Genomic DNA, 15960 nt, shown 5'->3' on the forward strand with positions numbered 1-15960 from the left:
CTAATTTCCCAAACCTAGTGAGTCCCCCAGCAGCTTTGCTGGATTTTTGGGGTTTATTTTTTTCTCCCACTCTTAGACGTGATTTGAGATATCCTTTGACTTTGTAATGTGTTTTATGGGCTATGGGGTCTTTTACTCCATAGGGTTTCATGTGGTTTTTGGTAAGTGTTACACAGCACCCTTAGTGCAGTAACACAGGGGTGTCATAGTGACCCCCAAACATAGACTCCATACCCTGGGACTGACTACTGTCTCCCAGGGCATGTAAAGTCACCATTGACTTTACTAGTCTTAAATTGGGAACAGAACCAGTACAAACCATCATATTGTGGAAGTACTGGTAGGGGTAATTGGATTACCCCTGGGTCTGTTTTTCGAGGGGGCACTGTGCAGTCTCCCCTCGTCGAGTTTCTGGCTGGTGGCAGTGGTTACCATGTGAAATATTCCACCAGAATATTTTCTATGGGATTCTCCCATTCATTTTAAACGCACCACTTTTTGGTGCAATGTTAAAGATACCGCCGGGTTATTTATTTAATATTTATTCCCCGGTTGGGTCTTTTTGTCAGAACTCTGTTTTAAAATGGCGTTTGTGTTCGCCTCTCTAACTCCAACCCAAGTCGAGCCCTTTGTTCCACATTTTGGCGGGCTTCTACACAGAAGCCTCCAAAAGTGGTGCCACTCTGTCTGGGTCTACAGGATGTGTGGGAGGGGGGGTTTAGGCACCCTGGACTGAGTTGCCTCGGCAACGCAAGTCGCACTCTTGTGTGATTGGTTCAGTGGTGAGCCGCCCCACTCATCACTTAGCATGTTTGAGTGACAGCTAGGACTGATGAATGGGGTTTTTCTGCATAAAAGCAGGGCTTTGGGGACTGGAACTTCAGACGTCGCCACAGGACCTAAAGAATCCAAGGAGGAAGAAGCTGAGCCGACCTGCAACGACGACACCACCGGTGGAGCCCTGCTGAACCGTCTCGCCACTTTTCCCGACGACAGATCTTCATCCGAGGAGTCTTCTTCCTTTGACTGGTGGGGATAACCAGTTTTCCCGTCTTTTTGCCTTCCCGGATCATCTTGTGGCCGCCTTGCCTGTGCCAAGCACCCCGGCAACCGGGATACCACGATTTACCACTACCACGAATAAAAGGGTAGTACCTTTTAACCAGAGAACTCTGCGGCTGGTTTCTTCCCTGGCAGTGCAACGACCTTCAGCTTTCCTCCATCGAGATCTTCTCTTCCTCTGGACGACGCCACGACTTGCACCCGCTGCCAGGAACAACTGCCCCCGCTGGAGGATCCTCTCCATTTTAAAAGTACTGTGTCCGCCTAGCCTCCCTTGCAACGGTCTGTACGGGGTGTCTATTAAATCCTCGACTTACTACCTGGGCTGAACCTAGGCTGGCTAACTGAACTTTTCTGAGCCGAACTAATTCTTTTTTTAAATCCCTGCAAGACTTTATCGAGCCTCTTAAACTGTGTGATCTTGGGCGCGTTGGTGTTCTGCTCCCTCTCTAAGAGGGAGCCTGGCCTCTGAACTTTTTGCTCACAAGTAGACTTTGACTTTCCTGACTTGCTGGGTGCTTCTAAAGTATTAGTGTTGTGTGCTTTTCTAATTTCTGCCTTTTCCCTCCCTTTTCTGATAACTTATTGGAGTGCCATCTTCAGTTAAGCGCTCACCTCTGTCTGAAAATAAGTGGTGTTAACTAAGACTTGTCTAATAAGGAATAAGGGATGTATATATATTGAGAGAAGTCTGGCTGCTCAGCCACAGCTACCAGGTAAATCTGGGTGGTACAGACTGCTACCAATTGGGCTTACTTCCAACACTTGTAGTCTTAAGCCTTTTGCAGTGGTCCCTAAGGGAACTGCACAGGTTTCTGCCTAACAGTCCTTACCGGGGGGGATCTAATGCGCTACCTTCTAATGGGTGTCCCTAGGTAGAATCTCCCAGCGCAGCTTGGTGGTTGCGTCCCGCTTACCGCTTCATGCAGGCTCACAGTTGGAAGCTCGCTGCAGGTCCGGGTCTCCTCCTCTGGGTCTCAGCGTGAAGGCTCCTGCCGTCCCTTATTCTGGTGCCACTGTCAAGGTAAGGGGAGGCTCCGAAGGCATGCCTCACTGCAAGCACTGCTTTCAGTGTTGGTGGGAACAGAAACATCATGTGGGTTGAACAGCATCCTCCTGGGCTACTTCGCTGCACCAGTCATCATCCCAAGATTGGAATTGGGACTTTGCAGATCCTTGACTTGTGAGATAAGGAGCCTTCCCGTTGTGAGAAACCTGAAGGCATTCTCACATTTACTCCGTGGGGATCTTCTATTCAGGTGGCCAAGGGAGGGCCATTGCTTTTGGACACCCGACCCTGGGGGCGGACAGGCGAGAGAGGATCACATGGGTAGGGGGGTCATTGGGGAGTACCAACATATCCCCTTAACAACCATGCAAACCTGCACTCTATTGGCCGCCACTCCAGTACTGACAAGGAGGAAAGGAAACCTAAGGGTCCGGCATGTCCCATTAATTGGCCTAATGGGAGTCCGGCATGGGGTGGGGAGGGAGGCAAGGACTCACCTGAAAACCCTTCACAGGGCTTAGGTGTATAAAAGGTGGAGCACTCAGCAGTGCAGAGAGAAGCAGCTAGAAGAGCAAAAGGGATGCTGTGTGGCTGAGTCCAGCAGGGGATCTCTTCTTATTCCAAAACCAGTTTTTGCCAGAGATGCAGAGCGAGTTGTGGATGCTGAGGGAGCCGTGGAAGTTGCAGCAGAAGGAAGACCCTGAGGGATCCAAAGGAGAGCGGGACGCTGTTAGGGAGACTTCTCAGAAATTTGCTAATTCCCTCCACCTTAGAGACCCCAGCAACTTTGCAGGATTTTGAGGACTTGATTTTATTTAACCTGGAGAGAGTGTGACCCTTGTTTACCCACATTTGCATGTATTTTAATGTGATTTTATACACTGTTTCTTTTGGTTGTGGAGTCTGACAAACTCCATAGGCATCATCTTTTACATTGTGTCACACAGCACCTTCAGTGCAGTGGCACAGGGAAGTCTTTCATATTTCCCAAAGGTTTAAATACCTTCTTTTGGATAAACTACTGTTTCCAAGGGCAGTAAAGTGAAATTGACTTTACTTGCCATTGTAACTTTCTAGACCCAGCACCCCCTTTCTTACAATAGAGTGCTGGAGGGGTTACCTAGTATCCTCTTTGTCTAGTTTCTCATGTAACATTTTTTATGTTACCCTTTTTGCACTGAATGGCTGGTGGCAGTGGTTTTGTTTGAACTACCATGGTGTGTCTTTACTGCGGGCTGCGCTCGCAGCTACAGTAAAGCACCCACGGGAGCCATCTTTGTCAAAATGGCGCCGATCTTCTTTTTTCGCCATTTCTTTGTGGAAATGTCCTTCTTGAGATTTGCTCTGCGCGCCAAACCAGGTTTGGTATTTGTTCATTTCCCCTTTGGCGGGATTCACGAGTGAAACCCACCACTGGCTCTGAGTGTCTGGGGTAGGCAGGAAGTGAGGGAGGTTCCCGAAACTCCCTGTGCTTAGTCTCCTAGGAGACCCAAAAGCACTCTGTGATGATTGGCCGGCTGACTGTCCGGCAAGGACAGCCACTCTGCTGGGTGACTGACAGCTTGGCTGGAATGAATGGGAGAGAACTGAATAAAAGGCAAGTCTTTTGGCTTGGAAGGCAGAGACGACCACTGGACGAAGGAACCGAAGAAGAAATTGAAGAGGGCGCCTGCTGCAACTCCTGGACTGTTGGTTTGCCCGGTGAAGCCCTGCTGCATTGCCGAAACACCAAGTTCCCATTGACAGAAAAGCCCCTGCATGGACGACTTCTCCCCTTGAGTTTGTGGGACCAATCAACTCCAAAGTAAGCCACCTGGACATCCATCTTGGAGCTGGTTGAATTTCCACAGTTGCTGCTGGAAACCATATAGTCAGGGAGAGGAACACCAGATTGTGTGCGTTACTTTTAAGCTGGCCTAGAGCTTCAGGAAGATCCTCCGGACTCCCAGGAAGCAGGACTCACTGAGCCTGAGCCCCCTCAACAGAGAACGGGACCCCAGAAGCAAGGAAAGTCCATCTCGACAGCCAGGAACTGCAGTGTTGCTATTTGCGGTAGACGCGAGGAGCTGAAACACTAAACGGCCACTGAAAGTGAAGTTTGCCATTTGGGAGTTTTGACCGTCCCAGTGCATTGCAGCAGTCCTCCGACGTCCTCCCTCTTGTCCACACGGATGAGGCCCAGGAACAGCAAAATCTGCAGAGCTGCACGGGAACAGAGGTCATCAGCTGCATCTTTTCTTCATTTCTAAGATACTGTAAAAAGTCTGAGAAAACTTACCTCTAACTGTAGAGTGCTTGCAACTTCTACAACCCGCAAGTCTGATCAGCATGTAGCCCTAACATTTGTTTGTTTCTTTTCATCAAAGACTCCTAAGAACTTGTGCAAAGACTTTTCCATATACTTACCAGAAGTGCTTCGTGCTATACAAGACTTTTGCCCATTGACTTTGGCTTAGCCTATTGAATTGTATGACTCTTCTTGAGGAATCCAAAAGTATTTGCCTACTTGAGAATATTTGTCATCTCTTGTTCTAATAACCTTTGCCTTTTACCAACTTCCAAGAGTATTCTAAATGTCAACAGTAAGATATTGTCCCCAGTACCCTAGTTATTGAAGTCCCCTGTGGGTGTAGGTTGTGTATGTGGGCCATCCCAAAATGGTCTTTACTGATTTAGAAACTAATAGTGTACAGTATTGAAGTGTTACTATTATATTGCTCCCTTCTGAAGAAGGCTTATTCTAACTGACAGATAAATCAATAATTGTTTATGCAAGAAACCTTGTGTAAGAATTTATTTGAATACTCGTAACTGTGAATCTATGCGTAACTCCACTACAGCTCAGCTTGACCCCTCTTGAGATAAGCCTAGATTTTGAACACGTTACCAAAACTGTGTAGTACAAGCTTATACCAAAGGTTGGGATTCCTATACCTGTATTCAGAGTTGTGTGTAGTGGTCCCAGAGGGTACTGCATACAAACTTTGCCTAACAATCACCAAACTGGATGCTGCGCTAATGAAACCAGCGCTACAACCGCTGCCTTAGCAACCAACGTCTCAACCTCTAATGCTGCGGCAACTCTCACTTCCCAGATCCAGGTCAAGATGTATGGGCAGATCCGCAACAAGGTCCCTGCGTGACTGTTCACAATCCAGATCCATATCTCGCTCACTCCCAGGTCTCATCCAGAGTCGATGGGAAGAAGCACATCACCAACGTTGACCTTATCTCCTCCAAAGAGGAGCTGGACACTTTCGCCCCTAAGGCGACCCGCGCAAGAGAAAGGTGAATTGACCGACGCAGACACAGATCATCCCCGGGACATGACTTCAACATAGTCACTCATGGTCCCGAGGGCTGATGACTGGGACACTGATTCCCCCCAAGAAAACCCGCAAGAGGAGACCTCCAAGCCCTCTCCCTGGATGACATCATAGGTTTCTGCTCGATTGTCACAACGGCATGCTAAGAATTTGGCCTCCTCCCCTCTGAGGAAGAAAAAAGAATGCTTCTTATTCGACCACATGGGCAAGAGGAGGAAGGCTGTGATGTCCACACCGATCCTTGACCATGTATGGCAGGAAGGCCTCAAGGTTATGAATCTCCCATTCATGACACCAGCGGTGAAAGGTCAGCTGGACAAATATAACCCCCTGAAAGCTGCTAACATCTCGACCTTCACCAGAGTCGGTGGTATCGACGGCGGCTGGCCATAAGTCCAAGTCCGACAAATGGACAGCATGGCACGTACACAAGACGCATTTGGAAAGAAGGTATTGGCGATAGGGGCCACCAGTGTAAAGGTGGCCCACTCCCCCGATATCATTGCACGCTTTAACAGGGAGATGTCGCACAAACTGGCCCTAATCCTGGAGCATCTCCTGGAGGACAAAAAGCAAAGGCGATCCTCAAAGAGGGAGAGAACCCTCGAACCATAACATTAATATGGAGGTGGACCTCGCGAAAACAAGATTCAAACAAGTGGGGAATGGGGCTACCGTAAGACGCCAGGCATGGCTCAGATGGCTTTTCTCGTTCTGGATATGGCTTTCAAATGTTCAGTGCTTGAGGAGAAAATACAATGAGCCTCATTACGAGTTTACTGGTAAAAATCCAATAATACCAGCTTGCCGGCGCTACCGTGTTCGTGTAGCATTGCTGCCGGAATCTACGGTAGATTCCGAGTCGGCGTGCACGCGCATGCCGATAACGGCCCCAAAACCCTTGATACCGGCATCCATGATTCCGCAAGCACCGACGATGCCGATATTACCAATATGCCGATGCCGGTAAAACCGCACCGGAAGCAATGTCATCGCGCATGAACGGGAAATGCACTGGTGGCCATCTTTAAAAACGCAATCCATTGCAATCATCAGTCCATAGCAGTTGAACAGGAGAACAGAGTGGGCAGAAAGAAACCTGAGTAACATTGCAACCAGACAAGGCACCGCCCGTCGCCGTAAACCTAGATTCAGTGAGGTTGAGCTGAACATGTTGGCAGACCCACTTGTCCAACATGCAGTCGTGTTCTGTCCTGACCTGCGGCGGGCAGCCCAACTATGGAAGAATCCTGTGTGTGAGGAGGCGGCCTGCAAAGTCTCAGTGGTGGGGACAACAGCCCGCAGTGTCCGTGATTGCCGCAAGCAGCGGGATGACCTCCACCTGCGGGTCTGCAACCTACTGTCTGCCGACCGCAGCCAGGGGATGGCCACAGGAGGCAGTCCGCCATGCCCCATCAAGCTTGCCACCAGTGGTCGAAGTGTATGAAAAGAAGTAGTGGAACAATGTTCCCTGCTGGCCTGCCCAGCTCCCCACAAAACCCATTGCCAGGCTCCCCTCCACAGACAATACAATCCCACAAACAAATGCGTCTGCTGTTTAAGGGAATGTTCAGTGCAGTTTCAACTGCTTCCTATACTTTTATTTTAAAACGAAACCATTCCGGAACGGTCTCCTTTTAAAATAAAAGTATAGGAACTGTAAAACTTAATTTTTAAAAAGTAGAGGAGCACCGCTCCTGCTCACTTCGACCACGGCTCGCCACATGGGAGGAGACCTGCAGCACCGTCATGTACATGGAGGGCATCGAGGGTGTAGAACATGCAGAGATGGGAGATGTAACATCGGATGATGGTGAGTTTCCCTTGCTGTAATTCCAAAGTCACACCAAACACCTTCCTCCCCAACCCCAATGGAGGAGTCCAAATGCCAAGTGGATGGCGCCGAATTCCTGCTGCATCAGCACCCACCTAAAGCCACCTCCCACACAACTACAATGTACCTGCCACGAACACATCCAAAAAACCCACTGACACACCACACATGACCCCATAATTGCCAACACAAGCACCAACTGCCTGCGCGCACACATACACATCATTGTACAACTGCAAGCCTCACCACTGTGCCACCTCATGGTAAGATGCACACATCGCCTCCACCATTTGCACACCTGACACACCCACCATGTACATACAAGCAGTCTAAACATCAATGCATCAACGTACAGAATGGGTGTACAGCAGTTCCTCAGTCAAACACCACATGGCATACAGCCACAACATGCAAACCACTACACACCTGTAAGCCAGCCAACGGACACCATGCACAACATGTCCACACCAGAAGGATGCTCCGACATTGCACCCCAGTACGGTGCCCCATGCCGGGCCCTACAACATGTCTGAGAATTTGCATGACTCTGAATGTACTAGCATCGATGTAGGTCGAATGTATGCACACTCATGACTAATGGCCTGCCTCACTGTCCCCCACAGGCACAGGAACAGACCGCGAGGGTGAACACGCCCCAACACCCCTGAAAGCCGCTGCACGTCTGCGCCACATCAAAGACAACACCTCCAGCCAGGAGCCATCCACCTCCACGATGAGACCGAAGCACGCCACACCTTCCATGCCACAGCCCAACCGCCAAGAGGACACACAGGCCGTCCAGCAGCCAGAAAAGCCGCCATCTACCTCTAGCAAGGTCCCCCAGCAAACTTCGACTCCTGGCAGCAACGCCCTCCGACTTACATCCACTCCTGGCAGCAAGGCCCCCAAAACCAACACCTGCCACAAAAGGCCCCCTGCAAATATCCACATCAGGGGCACAGGAGCCACTTCAAGGGGAGGAGCCGGAATCCCCCGTGGCAAGTGAGCACGAGGAGGCACATTAAGCCGTTCAGAGTGAGCAGGGTAAGGCGGCCCAATCCGCACTTCACAGTGAGGAGGAGGAGGCATACTCGCCAAAGCGCAGCCAGCAAGGGGGAGGGTGAATCGACACCACCCAGGCAGGGAAGCCCACGTAGAGCACCTGCACATGGCTCAGGTGAGCAGTGGAGGATATAGTCCCTGACACCTACAGCGACAAAGCGGTCTCAGCTCAGCAAGCCCTCACAGCCCACCTCCCCTGCTAGCACATGGTCCACAGCAGATCAGGGACATTGAGGGGAGACTGACACGCATGGAAGACCGGCAGCAGGCTATGCAGGCCCTGGTGACCCAATGTGTTTTGGACGCTGAAGAAAAACGGCAGGCGATGCAGGAAGGCCTGCAGGAGAATGCAAGGATGGTCAGCAGGCCCGTGTACCGCGTGGCCAGGCGCATCCGTGAAGGCAATGCAGCAATGACTGCCCTGGCGCAGTCCATCACACAATTACCAACCGCCATTGCCGAGCAGCGTAATGTAGCCACAACCCCCCCCAGCCCGGTCCATCGCCCAGCAGCACACCGGCCAGTTCGATGCAAACGAGCCCTGTGCGTCGCTCGCAGTGACTTGTGCGCCAGACAGAGGCTAACCCCTCCTCCCACTACAATAGGGGGCGTGAATTGGGGAACTCAGAACTGCATGTTAGGTTGCAGTAGTTGTGAAGTTGTTGTGTTGGTATTGGGGAGGGGGTGTTGGGTAGTGGGGAATGGGGTGTTAGGGTATTGGGTGTGGGGGGGTGTTGGGGTAAATTCAAGAGGATAGCACTGGCAGTTCTGCAATGGCACATGTACATAGTTATTCAATGTTCAATACAGCAGTTATGAGAAAGAAAAGCACATGACTGGACATTGCTTCTTTAGAGTGTCAATTTAATTATGTACAGTGCCCAATGTGACCCATCCCCCAGTGCCCTTGTCTTCTCCAGTCCATCAGAAGTAGTGGTCAATCACATCCTGCCGTGTTCCATGTCCCTCATTCACATTGTGCCGATGAGGAATTTCACCAATCCCCCCCTCCCCCGCCCCATCCTCATCCTCAGGGGGCACCATGTCCATGTCGGGGGGCAGGGGTACGTTGCACCGGATGCACATGTTGTGTAGCATGGCATATACTAACGCAATTTTCCCCACCTTCTCCGGGCCATAAATGAGTGCCGCCCCGACCTGCTGAGGCAGCAAAACTGAGCCTTTAACAGCCCAAATGTCTGTTCAATGGTGACACGAGTGCTTGAATATGCACAGTTGTTGTCCTCTTCGTGCCTGTTGACTGGTTGCCTGATGGGGTTCAGGAACCACGGCTTATGGGGATACCCGGCATCACCTGCATGGGAGCAATGGGATGGGTACCTGCGAGGCATATGTGATTTTCATGTTACCACTGGTTGTACAGTGTTCATGATTACATGCAACTAAGTATTCATTACTGCACATGACTTCTTCCATTTTCAAAGACCCAGGGAAGTATACATGGGGATCTTCCAATGTAGGGGGTTGGGGGTGCTGTTGACGTCCCAAGGACCATTCAATGTGTACCTGCACTCTCACAAATGAAGTCCTAACGTCCACGATGTCCGCATGTACAGTGCATAATCGCGCATCTGTCTAATGTTTATCATGTAACACAGTGGTGTCCACCGTATGCAATCTACTGATACATGTGAGCATGTATATGTCCATCGACCCCTTCACCGATATGGATTGGTCAGATTCACATTGGTGGTATGGGCCACGGGTGAAGGGTTCTGTTTCTGTGATACAGCTGGGTTGAGGGTGGCATGGTGGTTGTAAGGTACTTTGGAAGGGACCTGTTCCTCTCAATCATTTCTTGATGGTACTACATGTCTTAGGATCTTATTAATTTTTACTTGGAGGTGTCCCTTAAGGTGCCACGACTGCCATTCTGATCTGCAGTGTACCTGTGGACTGAATGCAGTGACTGAGATTTAGCTGTGTGGCCAATGGATTTAGCTCTGGCAAGGCATCATGACTCATGATTTCCTTTGCTGAGATCATGTATTTCATGCATTGTGACTGTAGGCTGGTGCATTGTGGTACCTGTGGTGTATGTTTTCTGATGTTCCGGATGCATGTGCTGGGGTGCTCACTGTCTCTGATTGCATGTACACACAGATGTGTGTTCCTGGCACATATGCAAGCATTGCCTGTGTTGCACATTCTGTTGCTTGTACTAAGGTCACATATTTAGCCACACAGGACGCAGTGTGTGCTCTGGTTCCATTCTGTGTGTGTGATTTTTTTTTTTTTTTTTTTTTTTTTAAATTTATTTTTTCTTTTTTTTATGTCGTGCAGGTTGGGGATATAGAGGTTGGTAGGTCTGATTCCTCATCCAACTTTTAATTCTATTGCCCAGACAAGTGTCTCTGCACTCCATTGCATGCCTTGTGATACTTACGGCTGTTTGCTGGAGTGCTGGAATCATGCCTGTGGCGTCCACTTCTGCTCCTCATGCATGCAATCTTGTGCTATGTTCCAACCCCCCTCATGGGCCAGCCAGCAGGCACGTTCTCTATGCTTGTGATTTCCTCCCCCGCCCCCAATCAACACCCCTCATGGGCCTGTGGTTACAATCACCCAGCAGCCAGCTACGTTGTGCAGCGTGTCGTGCCATGTAGCAAGGAAGCGAGGAGTTGTGCAGCGTCATGTGTGAAGCCAGGGAATCTTGCACATCAATGCGTGATGATTTTGCGTGCATCGCACACCATCTACATTCAGGGAATGGTACAGCTTCCTGTTCCGGTACACTACCTCCACAGAATTCCAGAAAACCAACGCCACATGGGTACAGTCGAAGGCACCAATTACATTTGGCATGCCTGCCACTGCATGAAATGCTATTTTGGTTGCATTCACCTTCTCCACAGTCCGTGGTACGTGGTAACTTGAGATGTGCTTGCTTGGGTGTTTCAGGAGTGCATCTAGCACCTGGTTGAGTACACGGGAGAAACATGGTTGTGAGATTCCATGCTGATAAGTGCCTGTGGCAAAGAAGTGTAGCACATACACTACCTTCAGCGGGGGGCGGGGGGGTAGCTGTCCGGATATTGATCAGGCTCGCCAGGTCATCATGGTGGTGATGGTGGGGTGATGGTGTCCGGGCGGTACAGGGTGTGGATGTGTGCAGCGGTTAGGTTGAATGGGCTGGCCATTAGGCGAGGGATTGGTGGCTGCCTGCAGGGTACAACTGCCTGCACAATGGGTATGTGCTGGATCAATCTCGCCCTCCTTCTCCTCCTGCGGCTCTGCTGCATTCTCTGCCTCACTGCCTCCTCAAGGACTACCAGTACAAGCATGTCCTCCAGATCCAGTAGTGCAAGTGCTATTGGTAGCATTGTGGATTTGGGTGAGGTGTGGGAGTGCTCCTTTTGGGCTGTGCCAGACTCCATTGCCTCCACCTGTGCTGATTGTGTGCACCTGTGGCAGGCTTCTATACAGCAGATTACTAGTAACGCCTGCACCGCGATGCCTGTGTTAACGGCATCATTGTAACCGTTGTTACCGGCTTGTCCATGCCGGTAATTGCATGTCCATGAACCTCCTAATTTACATTTAACTGCGGCAATGTCCAATTGAACAGATCTGGTGTACTTTCCCGCCAGGTACTGTTCTGCATAGGACATTTCGTAAAGTTCTGTTCAGCTTTTACAGTTCTTTCACTATCCTTTTCTGTGTCTCAGGATATTGGTACATGTCTCTTTCATCTATATGATACCCTCCACGTCCCACCAGCCTGCCCAACCCTTTACCTAATTTCAGGAAATGTTGCGGCCCCAGGTCTGTCCTGTGAGTGGAAAGGAGCTTCTGCACTGCTTCCGCATTCAACGTCATATTCTCGTTGGCTCTGCAGCAGTAAGCTCTTTCTCGTTCTCAGCTGCGCGCCTTCTTCCTGCTTTGGTTTCGCCAGTCGGCTTTTGTCTGTCTTGGTCGCCATATTAGGCCCCTGACACATAGAGCTACTGGAGATGCTTGTCCCGCCTCAACAGCATCTCGTTCTCCTCAGGTCTCTCACCACGGAACCAGCGTCTGGTTCCTCGCTCCTCTAGAGCTACCTTGACGCGGTACAGAAAAGGTAGCAGGCGTCCCTCTCTCGAAAGAACACGGTATGATAACCTAATAAGTAGTTTTTAACCACTTTGAGAGTTTGCAGCCATTTGTCCCAAAATGCTATGGCAATTCCCTTCTGAAGAAGAGTACCAACAGCAACCCCATACACGTGTTTCAGCCTTTTTGGGCCTCATCAGTGGGAATTGCCATAGCATTTTGGTGCTGGACTGCCCATGTGGGTGGAACAAAGACTGATATGCAAATGGGAATTTCCCATCTGTGAAAGGTACAGCGAGCAAAAAGTGATGGCTACGAACTCTGAAAGTGGGGAAGAAAAACACAGAACAGGTGATCATGCCATGTTCTTTCTGGAGAGGGGCACTTGCTACCTTTTTGAATTTTATTTTTGGCGAGGTTCAAAGTCCTTCCTTGCTTTTTATCGCCAGGCATGTCTCCAATAGACTGTACCACGTACGTTGGTTCCACAATGTGCCTTTGCCTCTTTGCCCGTTATTGTATGCACTCCACCTGGGTAAGCCTCACTCGTCCTCGTCCCAGTAAGACCTGAATGAATGAAGTCCTCTACTCTACAAAGATGCGTAGAGGTATGGGGTATTGAGTGGGGTGAGAGGAAAGGGGGGGATGGGAATGGAGGCAGTGAATACCGTGTTCTCCCAAGGCCATCGCCACTGGTCCCATGGAGGGCCCCCACCCCCCCCACATGAGATGCACCTGCTGAGTACCACCCTCAAGGGAACTATCAGGTAGGGGCCTCACCTCCCTTGCCTCATGGGAATGGGCTCCCCCATGGGAGCAGTGACAATACCCTGGGATTCGTCACACTGTCTAAATTGAATAATTGTGTACCATAGTGTGTGGACTCATTGAGGGCCCCTCACTCCACTCAGACTCAACTGAGAATAAGCATTGACTGCTCATCCACGTACCTTGATTGGGTTTTGGCAAACCTCAGAGTTCCCTGTTCACTATAAGTAGGGTGGCCTCCTAAAATCTGTCCACTAGGTCAGATTCTACAAATCCATCTTAACAATGGCCATTGCTGATTTCTGCCTGCATCGTACCCTGGGGATCTTTTGCGGTCATTAACAACACAATGGTCCTTTCTTCATCGTGCCAGGAACGTCTCGCCACAGCATGGAACAGTCGACTAGTCAGACCTAAATCCAGATTCAGAAAAGAGACCTTTGCACCAACGACGACCACCCCCCAGGCGTACAGTCCTTGTCCTACCTCTCTCTTTCCCAACCGTGATGTTTGGAGTTTTGGTCAAGGTGTTCTCTTAAGGTGATGGGATTAGGAGAGGACCACCTAAATCTTTACTTCTACTGTTCTTTTCAAACCTCTGCTGCCAACACTTGTTCAGCCTACTTTAAAAAACTCCGAGCTTTCTGCCAAGGTTTATATTGGGACGTGCGACTCTTAGGGCACCAGGCCCCATCTCTTCTAGCAAGTGAAGAACTTTTAAACTGTAGAGCTTTATAATTAGTAAATAGTGGGGCTCCTGGCTAGGCCCCGATATACCCAGGTGGGTTAATAATCTAACAGAAAAATGACCAGGGTGACTGGACCCGGTGTACACACCTCACACAATCTATATTGTTCAGAATTAGTTAAACACACTACTTTAAAACGGAAGGAATGTTTCCTTTTTTTATCTAGTGATTTAATCCAAGTGACAATTCTTGTTGAAATGTATTTACAGGACTCTTTATCAATTTCAGAACAGTATCTCCACATGATACATTAGTGTTTATCCAAGTCGATGCGCCTGGATCACAGTACAACACATATAAACACCCTTATATCCATAAGGGATTGCATTAGGACAAATTAGGAATGTAGACAAAGTGAGACAGGGACCCTTCCACACTAAATTCTCATCTCATGTAACTGATGAAGGCCTACCAACTCCCAGCAACATACATAAGCTAACGAATGGCCGAAACACTATGTCATCCTCCCCTCCCAGTGTTGAATACACACACTGTAAAAGTTTTGTGATCTGTCTCACTTAGTCTACATTTCTAATTTGTCCTAATGCAATCCCTTATGGATAGAAGGGTGTTTGTTTTGTACTGTGATCCAGGTGCATAGACTTGGATAAACACTAATGTATCATGTGGAGATACTGTTCTGAAATCGATATGAGTCCTGTAAATACATTTTAACAAGAATTGTCACTTGGATTAAATCACTAGATAAAAAAATAAAATAAAGTATTGTGTTGTTTAACTAATGCTGAACCGTGTCGATAATTGTGTGGTGTGTACACCGGGTCCAGTCACCCTGGTCATTTTTCTGTTAAAGCTTTATTATTATACAGCTCTGTATTTTCTTTTAACTCCTATATGTTGACCTATTCTTCTCAAATAATTATTACATACCTTGTTTTTTTTTTTTACGTTTCTGTACTAGTGATCAGTTGATGATCTTTCTGTGTGTAATAGTAAGGTGTTGGTGCTATGTAGTCATAAAAGTGAATGTGTGTCTATGTGTGTATATATATATATATGTATGTGTGTGTATATATGTATATATATATATATATATATATATATATATATATATATATATAGTATGTTTAGTGATTTATTTATCTCTAGTTTCTAACTGCAGAGTTTGTCCAAGGCCTGAATAAATAATTGTAGTTTTATAAATTTTGTATCTCTTGTAGTATTAAGAGTACTCTGTATGTGCCTAACTTAACTACCACTCAGACACTACTAGGTCAAAATCTTGCTGCTCAGTCACACTTTGTCGATAGTTTGGCTAGACATTAGGGCCTGTTCACCAGATTAGGGTGGCTTCTCACAATCCATCTACAGGGATGATTTTGAAAATTGATCTAAACACACAAAAGCCCGCATAAAGTCTGGGCGGATAGATTTTCTATTTCCAAAAGAACTTTATTACCCAACAGATACCGTGGGTGAGCTTTCATGTTTGTTCTTGGTGTCAAGTGCTTCAAATCTCAGTTCCACATTGAGGAAGACCTGCCCTTTTGCTTTCTTCAAAATGCGGTACAAATTCTTGCTTTCACCAAAGGTGGCACAAGATTCTTGTAAATTGGTTGCTTAAAAATCTGCCTTCATAAGCAAGGATGTTTTCATTTCTAGTGGTGCCAGAATTTTGAAATCTGCTTATTTGTTTTTTTTGTTTTCGTTTTTGTCTTTGCAGCTGTCAAGAAGCTTAAATTCCAGTATTTGGGACAGTCCAGCAATTCTCCGGCATATGCGAGCTCCAATGCTTTCTGAGGTACAAAGCAATTACCTTATATACTGGGATTTTTTCCCCCACATTTTGTATCAACTAAATTGCCAAGGAATGTGCATTGTAAGGCACAGTTGACTGATTTTAAAAACAATAGTTTTATGAAGTCACATGAGTTAGGGTGTTTACATAAAGTTTACACAAAATACTTGATAATCTATACTGGACAAATTGAATACACTGAAGGCCGAGAGAGAGGTAAGAACATGTGAAATATTAACTGAAAGATGTCTCCTGAAGTAGACCCGGCAAGGGGCGGTGAAGCTAGTCTTTACTTGGTCACAGCAGTATTTTCATTATCAACCAGTTGAACTTTTTAC

General features: G+C 48.2%; 1 protein-coding gene across 1 annotated transcript in view; it reads left to right on the forward strand.

The window, feature by feature from the left end:
- Window positions 1-15960, forward strand: part of PATL1 (PAT1 homolog 1, processing body mRNA decay factor) — a 706345-nt gene that overhangs the window by 122643 nt on the left and 567742 nt on the right. Inside the window, exon 4 of the mRNA XM_069628825.1 lies at window positions 15548-15625. Coding sequence (XP_069484926.1) covers window positions 15548-15625 — 78 coding nt within the window. The remainder of the gene's footprint in view (window positions 1-15547; window positions 15626-15960) is intronic.

The sequence above is a fragment of the Ambystoma mexicanum genome, chromosome 12, assembly GCF_040938575.1.
Source record: "Ambystoma mexicanum isolate Mex_15411 chromosome 12, UKY_AmexF1_1, whole genome shotgun sequence".
Classification (NCBI taxonomy): domain Eukaryota; kingdom Metazoa; phylum Chordata; class Amphibia; order Caudata; family Ambystomatidae; genus Ambystoma; species Ambystoma mexicanum.